Source organism: Kogia breviceps, chromosome 11 (assembly GCF_026419965.1).
Source record: "Kogia breviceps isolate mKogBre1 chromosome 11, mKogBre1 haplotype 1, whole genome shotgun sequence".
Lineage (NCBI taxonomy): Eukaryota > Metazoa > Chordata > Mammalia > Artiodactyla > Physeteridae > Kogia > Kogia breviceps.
In genome coordinates, this window is record NC_081320.1 from 12044062 (window position 1) to 12054825 (window position 10764).

Here is a 10764-nt window from a genome sequence, read left to right on the forward strand (position 1 = left end):
TATGTACACTACCAGACGTAGGGTGGATAGCTAGTGGGAAGCAACCGCATAGCACAGGGAGATCAGCTCGGTGCTTTGTGACCACCTAGAGGGGTGGGATAGGGACGGTGGGAGGGAGACGCAGGAGGGAGGGGATATGGGGATATAAGTATACATACAGCTGATTCACTTTGTTATACAGCAGAAAGTAACACACCATTGTAAAGCAATTCTACTCCAATAAAGATGTTAAAAAGAAAGAAAAGAGTGGAGGTTTCCCACAGGGTTCCCAACAGGGCCTGATGTTAAACTTTCGATTTTTGCTAATCTGATAGGAAAACATTGGTATGTCAAGATGCTGGTAATTCAACTTTCTTATTATAAGTAATATCGAACATATCTTCCTCTGTCCAAGATCAGATAGTATTTCCTTTTTCTGTGGACAGCCTGTTAATACACTGTTTTGTTACATTTCTGCCTGTTGGTTTGGTGGACTTTTGTTCTTGTTTTTCTCTAATGTTTCGAGGGAACTCTTTATACGGTAAGCAAATGATCTCTTTGTCTGAGAACACAATTCTTTTTTTCCCTGGCTTGTTCTTGTGTTTTGACTTGGCTTCCGGTGACGTCTGCAATCCTGAGAATTTACTCCTGGCCTCATTCCTTCTACACCCTCCATGCCTGTGTTCATACTGGTCCCTCTACGTAGAGTACCCTTTCCCTTCCTTTGTGTGGGAAACTCCTGCTCATCCTTTTAGGACTGATTGAAACGTCACCCTACTTGGCCCTCCGTCCCCCGGAGCAGATCTTGTCACCCCTCTTAGCTGCTCCTTTCATACTTTGTCTTGTCTACTTGTTACGCTGTCTTTTTTTGTTTGTTTGTCTATGTCTGCCTCTCCTATCTAACTAGGAACGCCTTACTTTTCCGGTTTTTGTACTCCCAGCCCCTCATACGTAGCATTTGCTTAATACACGTTTGTTGGATAAGCGAATAGAGAAATACTTGGCAGCTGTTACCACCCACGCTTACTCCCCATAATGTTTTAGTTGATCCTGTTTATCAGAGGAAGCTTGTGCACCAGATATACTTTTGACGAACAATAGACATGAAAGGGAGAGGTATCAAGGCTGGTCTCTTATGGCCAGTGATGTTCCTAAGTATTTTGCATTCAGTGATGAGGAATGGGCTTCTAACTCTCCAAGGAGAATGCTTATGGCCCCATTTACCTTGACTCTTCTATGGCAGATCCAAGACAAGTCAATGACCACGTGGCAAAAAATTTGATTTCAGTGAAATTTATTTCAAAATCATTGAACAATCTGATCATCCTTCCTCATTCATAAATATTCCCGTTTAAATGATCTGAGCTTAAATGTTTTCAGGCTTAGTGAAAGGACTTGATATAAAGATGGCACACTGGCCCAAATGAAATTGGTTCCGTAGCTATCGAAGACTAGGATTTTTCCACAGACGCTGCTGCTTCGTGGCCCCCTTGAATTAAATTAAATAGATTAACCCACCAATAAATAAATAAATAAATAGTTAAACGGTCGCTCATCAGAAGCTGTGTGCAAAGGACAGAGGATTTCTTTGAACCTAGTGTGCCATGGTTTCTCCCAGGCTGGCTTTGAGTGAGTGAAAGAGGTAAGAGAGGTCTGGCTCAGTGGATGGGGTCTGAGGACGGGCAGGGCGGGGGGGAGAGTGGGGTTATTCCTGCTGGCTGGTGGGCAGGAGATCTCCTAGCACGAATATACAGAGGGCAGTTGGGCATTGATTAGACAACAGTGAAGTTCAGGCTGCAGCCATGTTCTTCGATTCCCTTTCTGCCAGTAGGAATAACCCCACTCTACCCCACAAGTAGCCCTCGGGGTCATTCAGCCCACATGGACTCTGGGTACAGCTTCCTTTAGGGAGAGATGATTTCCATGGTGAAGTCAGTTATATCATGGCCGCCTTTGGAACGTCCCAGGAAGACGGGCTTTTCTTCTGCTTGAGAGGTGCTGATGTACCAGTTGGGGTACAGGGCAGACTCAAATTCAACTCTATTCTTGATTTCTGTCTTGTTGAAGACAAACCGCTTTTCCATCTTCCACTTTGGGTAAGTTTTGGGGTCCACCTCCTGCAGCAAAACAGAAATACACATTTTCACGAGGGCAGGGACACAGACGCTCTACTCTGATCTGGACAAAGATGGTCTCTGGGTCGGCTAGAGAGAAAATGGATACGCAGGTCACAGGCCCAGGAGCCAGACTCCTGAGTTATCTTTGAGACCCCAGGTTTCTGAAGGTGCCCCTTATCCTTTCCTGAAACTTAGCGTCAAATGCTAGGGAGCATAACATAGGTGGGAATGTTTTTCAAACGTGAAAATTAGGTTAAAGCTCCTAGGCGTATCTGTTTCCAGGGACTTTGCTGTATTTTTCCTCATGGCCCCGGCTAGAATGACTTCAGCTTGGAAATGAAGCTTTTGCTGGGAAAGCGGGTGAGGGGAGGTGTGATTTGGGGAGAGGGTTGGAAATGATGACAGGTGACAGGTCCCCTGAACAGATGAAGTGCCCAAAGCATCATCTATCAAGTGGAACAATCCTAACGATGCATAATCTATTGGGTGGTAACAACGTCAAGACACAAGACCATCTCCATAACGATTTCATTTTCTGTGGTGGGAGTGAAAGTGGCATGCATTTAACACTTACATTAAACTTATTTACATCTGTGCAAAATTATCAAGTAGCTCTGCTCCCAGAGTTGCTAAGGGGACGAGGTAGTTGTCTTAGAAGAAAGTGATGGCTAGGGGGTCCTTCAGAGGAGCCTGAGAAGGGCCTTCAGCCCCTGGTACCCACTCACCTCCAGCTGCAGGGTGGGCCTATCGCCTTTCATCACACAAGACAGGTACAGATTCTTTTCCTTGAGGCCTAAGGCCACGGGTATCTTGTCGTCACTTTCATCTCCTTGCACGAAGCTCATGCAGAAAACCACTGGGGAGAGGAAAGGGGTCTTATGGTTAGGGACACATAGCACCGCAGGGACTCTTATCATTTAGCATCCTCTGCGGAAACCCACACCGAGGTTCCTATGGCTTAACAGACAGGGTAACGGGGGCTTCTCACAGATCATAGCAGGTTCAGTTGCTTGAATCAAGTTTTTCCCCAAAGAAGGTCTAGGGGCTTCTCAGAACCTCACCACGGTGGCAATGAAGAATCAGGGGGTGTGATTTTTAGAAACTGCAGAAAGTCATCTTGTCCCTGACGGGTGAGGTGTCCATCCACAAGAGCAGAACGATTTGATCAACGTGAAAAGAGAGAAAAGAGAGAAAGCTGGGTCCCGGAAAAACATCGGGCACGGATCTGTTTCAGGAATGTAGAGAAGGAAGTGGGAAGAACTTGGGAAAGGAGCTTAGCTGGGAAAAGCGGCTGCAAAGAGAGACATGCATTTTCATCTTGCTTAGTCATAGCTGTCTCACTCGGACGCCCCAAGGTCACGGTCACGGTGCAATTCTAAAGAAACAGGGCTGTCTTGGCTTGGCTGACACCAGGAAGCTTTCCCCCAGTGATGCCTCTCTCCAAGGTCGGCAGCCTTGGAAGAGAACAGCCTGCTTCCTTCAGCTGTCCCCTTGACCGCACCCCTGCATACAGGAGTCAGCCATGGTGGCAAAGCGCCAGGCAATTTCCCACAACCCGTGGGCCCCCCGGACTTGAGACATTTGCCCATGACAGTAGAGAGATATAAGTTCCTGCTTGTCAGTAAGGTTTCCCTCTAAGGAACCATCTGGTATTGGGCAGGAAAGACGTTAGGGGTGAGGGGGCGGGGCTCGGAATGTGGGGGAACAGATTATCTCCTCATCATTCTAGTTTCAACTCCAACAACAGGAAGAACGAACCCACAGGCAGTTAGGTCTTGTCCATCAAATGACTCCTTTCTAAAAGAAGCACTGACACGGCCCTACCATTGACTGACTTGACTGAACGGTGGTCCTAAGTGTGCCCGAGCCCCCTAATTTCTCAGAGTCACCTCTCTTGCTGAAAAATAAATGTGCTAAGGGACTCGATCTGGTGTCATCGCTAGGACCCAAACAAAAACATATCCTTTATTATATGTTATTTCACCGCCGTTGATCATTTGCCTTAATCATCTACTCTGTTGAAAGTGTAGAGAGTTAGCAAGCTACCAGGAGGCCAAGAAAAGAAGCAGGGTGTCCCCAGGTACCTTCTCGGTTCACATCCCGTGCGAGGAGGTGGAGAGCCTTCAGCACACATGGGCTAGCCAGCACCAGGGATTTTTGTTCTTTGTCCTGGAGTTTGCAGGTCAGCGACTGCACGCCCGCGTCGCACAGAAGATCGTCAGTGTACGTTTCAAAGATGACAGGCTCTAAGATGAGGAGCACAGACGTCGTTTAGGTGGAAGCTGAGAAGGGCAGGCCTGATGCTGTGAAGCAGCAGAATTTGGTTTCTCGGAGGATATCTGAGCGTGCACAGCCGAAGTTTGATTATAACATTGGCGGGGAGGAAGCTGGGGTGCAGCAGAACACTGGGCCTGGCACCCTAAGATCTGGGCTCAAGCCTCAGCTCTATTGCTGGCTGTGGATGAGCCATGGAGCTACTTATGTAAAATGGCAGTGGTAACAGAACTGGCCCAACAGGGCTATTCTGAGACGCACGGTAGATACATAAGTGAAAGGCCTCAGAATGATTGGGTGCTTTGCAAATATCAGTAGTTATCAAGGTCCGATTTTAAGAATAGCTTCAACAGCTGAAAATGAGACTAAAACCATGAGCAAACTGGCTTTTATACAGTCGTGTCTTGACATGTACCATTTTGGGTACCATTTTATGAGTGACTATAAATATATTCAGGAAAAGCTTCCATTCTTAAGGTTAATAGCACTATTAGCCAGTTACCCCATCATTTCAGTAAAGAAGAATTCCTTAAAAAATCTTCTAAGTGAACAAATCAATCTGATGGAAGACAAGAGAAAAAAAAGAATAGTTTCAACTAAAGAGATGATTAATTGGGTTTCTAGGTGTCTCTGTTTGCCTCTCACTGCTGGGCCTTCTACTTTTAAAGGGGTTCAGCTTTAGGAAAGTTTAGTTGACTGTTGGGTTACGGCCTCTGAGAAGGAAATGACCAGCAGTCTTGTGTCTGCCCTCAGCTCTCATTAGGCACCTTCTTCAAAGATGAGTGGAAAGATGTCCCTCAGGTCATCATCCTGGAAGGCCTGTGAGCAGGGAAACCTCTTCAGCTTCTCCATGGCCACGATCACCGACACCACCTGCCTGAAGCTCTTGTCGTGGAACTGATGGGAGATTTGCAGTTGGATGCTCCCGTCTCCCACGGAGCTGAGGTCCAGGTGTTGGACGCAGCACTGTGGAGAGAATAAGGAAGTCAGTGTGGGGAGGTGCTTGTGCCAGAAAACTCCGGTTTTGACACGAGAGATGACGAAGGAGGGGGTAACAGAGCTTCTAAGGATAAACGTTCATCTCTCTGCAGCCCAGAGAGGTGAAGTGGTTTCCCCAAGGGCACGTGGCAAGAGAGAGACAGACCCAAAACTAAAACGTTGGCTTTCTGATGCCCCATATGGTATTCTCCTAGAATAAATCCCGTTTCTACCTTATCTCTTTTACACATGCTCCACCTAACCATAAACTTATACCTTCTTACGCTTTTGATATATATATATTTTTTGCTTTTGATATTTTTGTAAATCCAACGCACTAACGCTATGTAGTTAACTTTTCATGGCAATGATGATCATAATATTTTCAATACATCTATGCTCAGTCAACAATTATTCTATACAAGTTTTTTTTTTTCCCTCAAATGCTCTCTCACAAATAACCTGCCAGTACTTTAAAAGTGGTTACTAGTCGTGAAATAGGTTCCCATTTCCACCTTATTCAGAGAACCTGTATAACTAACTGCATTAAGGCTTAACTGAGGTTGCCCCCAAGGCACGATAATGGTTTAAAAGCTTGAAGGACGGCTAAAGAGACATGTAACAGTGCAGAGGAAAGCTGAGTGCGAGATAAGTTCCTGCCCAGAGCAGAGGCCCCAGATGAGGGAGAGCCAGGCTCCTGGAAGAGACAGTGGAGGAGGGCCGGGCTCAGAAGCTGCACCCCACCCAGGGTCGAAGAAAACCAGTTATGCTGGTTTTAAAAACGTTTAAAGGAATGTGCTTTTAACAAGACTGAGACTGGATGAGGAGGCTGGAGGAGGCTGTCATGAACTAAAAAATTAAGAGAGAAGTAGCTGCCTGCTAATTTGTACACCTGCATTAGCTGGGCTGATGGCTGGGTACCCTGGGAAAGTTCTCAGGCCTCTTACAGAAGAGAAGAGCCAGCTGGAACATCAGCAAGGCTCTCTGTAAAGATAAGAGTCAGAGAAATACTCCTCTGCTGGGATAGACTTAGCTCCTGTTGACAATATTTCAGAGCTGAAGGTTGTGGGATGCTAGAGTCTCTGGCATCAAGCAGCTCATGAGCCTTATTTTTCAGATGAGGGTCAGAGGGGTAAAATGACTTGACCAAGATCCATTGGCAAGTGAATAATTTTCTTGCCACTCCCAACTAAACTTTTTCTGTACATCATCTATGCCCTGTTATTATTAAGCTCCACCCCAGGGAGCAAAAAACGACTCCACCCTTAAAGGATGCAGACATGTTCACTCTCAAGATCATCTTCTCTGGGTCTCAGAGTGTGACTTCAGTGATTAATGTAGTTTCATCACTCTTAGGGCTAAAAGCCTCTTCTAAAAGGAGAATCAAATGTGCGTTGGAGCCTGGACCGTCTTCCTAACATGAGACAGCAAACACTATCTCCACTGTAATTCCCCCTCTCCCTCTGCAAGCATGGCCACCATCATCTGAGCCTCAGTGAGCCACTGTGGTGGCGCGGGAGCTGTGTAGTGGCCAGCCTGCGTCTGTCTCACTGGAAGAGGAGAAAATCATTCGAACACAAAATCCCATAGGAACAAGGTGGACCTCTTTCCTTGAGTCTTTCCCATGTCAGAGCCCCTTCATGTGTTGGGAGCTAAGCCCATGGACTCACCTTCATCTGTTTGGGGCCGTCAGCCTCAAATAACAGGTCATTCTCGTCACTGTAATAAAAACAGAGAGATTGTTCAATTATGTCTCCTAGACAAGATCATTTTTCCTTCCCTGCAAACCGTTAATGGGAAACTGCAAGCAGCATGTTCCTTAGGGTTGCCTGAAGCTGCCAGGTTCCGTGGTGACATGCAATGGAAAAGCAAATGAGGCAGGGCAGGTAACCCCGTTGCTCTCTGTCGGATGCTGAGACCTAACTTCCAGCCCAGCTAAAATCTGAGCTTTCCGTCTCACTTAAGCCAAAAGTGGCAAGGGATCCCCTGTATTGTCCACTTGGCATCTTTCCTTCCTGTTTGCCCTCTGCAGGCAGTCCCTGCAGCAACATCTAGATGGCCTATGGGTGCCAAAGCCAGACTTAGAGTGGGAAATCAGTCTTTAAAACCAGGTTTGCCTCGGAATCCTGCTTGCCGCCGAAAGAGGCAGTTTGGCGGGGCACATCTGGTCTTCAAGCACAGATGACACACTGCACTCTTGAGAGGGGAGCCCTGTTCACATTACTGGTATCAATTTTCCCACTGACCTGTAGTAAGCCATCACTTCGTTGGTGGGTTCAGGTACCATTGCCATGGCTGCTTCAGAAACCTGTGTAAAGAGGAGAAAATGAGTGACCATTTGCCACGCCAGTCCCTACGAGGGCTGCCTTCACACATGAACTGCCCTCAGCATCTAGTACCTGACAGGCATGCAAAGAAGCGATCTTTGAATGCATAAGTGAATGCATGAAAGAGTCATCCTTTGGGTCCAGAGTAAAGCATTTGCTAAATCAAGCCCAAACCAGGAGTGGATTTATTAGGAGACCTGGGGCAGAGGTTTGATGCTGAGCTCTCAGACACCAGCTGCGAGATAAGCAGTATTAATCCGCAATATTTTGCAAGTTATGGCATTATAGTACACCTGGCATTTGTGCAAAAAGCCCAGCCCTGAGGCCGAGAGAGAAGGAGGGAGGGAGAGGGGGAGGGAGGGAGAGAGGAAGAGAGGGGGAGAGAGAGAGAGAGAGAGAGAGAGAGAGAGAGAGACTCCCTTAGGACCTAGTCATAAGGAAGAATTAAAGTGGTACCTGGGCAATGAAGGCTGCCTGGAGCGAATAGAATCCCTGAGTGATTGTTGTGCCTCCAAGAGGTATGCTGTCTGAAGTTTCTCCCTCACTGTTTTATGGCCTTTAAAAGCAGAAGTCAGGAGCTGAGAAATTTCCCATTTGGGTAACTGATTTCACAACCAAGTTAAAAAAAAAAAAAAAGAAGATGGATGGGAACTTCTGGGAGAGGGTAAACTGAAATAATTCTCTAATCCTTGGAAGGGCAAGTGGTAGCAAACTGTGACACATATTCGCAAATGTGTCATCATGCAAATATATGTTGTTTTTTTTTTTGACAATTCTTGTGCAGTTGATGTCAATCAAAAATACTGGGTTTTCCTAGGTTAGAAGGACATTTTAATTTAGGATCTCTGGGGTAAAGTGGAAGACACGTGGAGAGACACACACACACATGCTCCCTCACTCTTTGCACATAAGTTTAGGAACCTTCCCACTTGGAGATGGATAAATGGGCCTAATGAAGTAACAGTAACCCTGCCAGCTCTGCACCCAGCCTGCTGTTTTCTGCCTTGGGAGCTCCGGGTCAATTACCGGAGCCTCTGGGGAGACACTTGATCTTGCAAGGATGAAACGGAGAAAACACAGTAGTGCAGAGGTTCAGGCTCCAGATGGGGCTGGGGAAACCTTGGAGACAAGCTCATCCAACCCATTCAGACCAGGTGCTGGTACCCTAGCCAATTGCATATGGAATCTACATCAATGTTTGGTGAACAGTGAAACGAGCCTGGATTGAGAACATAATTGAAAAGATTGTGAATAAGTCAGGCTTCGTGATCGCATTCTCTTTTTAAGATGCAGAGATGTTTTTTTGCCTAAAAGAATTTTTTTCTTTTAACTCTGAAATGTGAAAAGTTTTACAGATAAGAATATTCAGCTGAGGCTATATCCCTTGGTAAGTCCAAGAGTTTTTAGACTTTGTTTTTTTCTCTAGCTTTATTGCAATGCAATTCACATATAATGTTGTATAAGTTTAAGGTGTACAACATGATGATTTGGTATGTATATATATATATATCAAAAAGATTACCACAATGACGTTAGTTAACACTTCCATAACCTCACAGATATATATACATACACATACTTATATATATGGTGGTGAGAACATTTAAGATCTACTCTTTTAGCAACTTTCCGCCATATGATACAGTGATAACAATATAGTTAATAATAATCACCATACTGTACATTAGATTCCCAGAACTTATTCGTCTTATGTACCCTTTGACCAACATCTCCCCATTTCTCCTAATCCCTAGCCCTTGGCAACCACTATTCTTTTCTCTCTCCCTGTGAGTTTTGCTTTTTTTTTTTTTTAAGATCCCACTTATAGGTGAGATCATATAGCATTTGAATTTCTCTCACTTATTTTACTTAGCATAACACCCTCAAGGTTCATCCATGTTGTGACAAACAGCAGGATTTTGTTCATTTTTATGGCCAAATAATATTCGTTTATATACATATTGTATATCTCTACATAGGGATATATATCTCTGTAATATAGTCTGAAATCAGGAAGTGACCCAGGTACTCAGAGAGGTGACAGACAGCCTCCAGGAATGCTCCATTCTTCCTCTAGGTCTAGAACAAGGAGGGCTTAGATATATAAGCAGGAGGATTGGTCCAGTGAGGTATATGGTCTCTAGTGACCTCCAGCTTTGCTGTTCTTAAGATTGCTTTGACTCTTCAAGGTCTTTGGTGATTCCATACAAATTTTTGGATTGTTTGTTATATTTCTGTGAAATATGCCATTGGAATTTTGATAAGGATTGCAATGAACCTATAGACGGCTTTAGGTAGTATGGACAGTTTAGCAATATTAGTTACTCTAGTCCCAAACATGGGATATCTTTCCATTTATTTGTGTCTTTGATTTCTTTCATCAATGTCTTGTAATTTTCAGCGTACAGATCTTTCACCTTCTCGGTTACATTTATTTGTATCTCTACGTTATTGTAAATGGCATTGTTTTCCTTATTTCTCTTTTAAGTATTTTGCTGTTAGTGTACAGAAATGCACCAGACTTTGTTTAACTCAGACACCAGAAGAGTGCCTGCCCAGGGTACTACCCCGGGGTAGCCCTAGAAGAAGGAACGAATGACTGGGTCAAAAATGGGGCATGGAGTCTGGGAACGGTGCCTTCTCTACACCCTTTGTCACATCAATACTATAGCACTTATTATAGCACCGGATCGAAACCTGGCTCACTTACCTCGTTCCCTTAGGAGGCTGTGAACCCTTTTAGAGCTGCGTCTAGCGCAGTGTGTGACATGCAAGTTCAGGCAGTAAAGCTTTGCTGCCTGAAAGGGTGAGCAATAATTTGACAGTGTTTTTCCTCAAATAAGGATGTGCAAAGTCCTGGGCTTGCAGAGCGTGGTTCACGGGAGAGAGTTCCTGACTGTCACAGGCAGGAGGGAAATAGACTCTACTGTGGGCAAGGATGATGCAGTGGCTTCACCAACCAGCCTTTTGACTGGGCTCCCAGGACCTTGATATCGGGAAGGCAGACACAAGAATCCCATCTTTGGAAAGTTAAATGTTTCACAGGGAATCTAAAAGCTGCATCCTGTTCAATGCATCCATTTCTTGGG

At 45.2% G+C, this 10764-nt stretch overlaps 1 protein-coding gene across 2 annotated transcripts; it reads right to left on the minus strand.

Annotated features, from left to right (window-relative positions):
- Positions 1-1265: 1265 nt before the first annotated feature.
- Positions 1266-8192, minus strand: IL1B (interleukin 1 beta). 2 transcript variants are annotated; one of them, XM_067006893.1, is made up of 7 exons: positions 8132-8192; positions 7595-7656; positions 7019-7067; positions 5138-5336; positions 4181-4342; positions 2822-2952; positions 1266-2096 (listed from the first exon to the last, which is right to left on the minus strand). In XM_067006893.1, exons 2-7 carry the CDS (start codon positions 7639-7641, stop codon positions 1884-1886), a joined length of 801 nt encoding a protein of 266 aa, XP_066862994.1. In that variant the 5' UTR covers positions 7642-7656; positions 8132-8192; the 3' UTR covers positions 1266-1883. The 2 variants fall into 2 exon arrangements, with proteins under 2 accessions (XP_066862994.1, XP_058935102.2); XM_059079119.2 differs by lacking the exon at positions 8132-8192 and adding an exon at positions 7748-7783 and having other exon boundaries at positions 1835-2096.
- Between the last annotated feature and the right edge of the window lie 2572 nt (positions 8193-10764).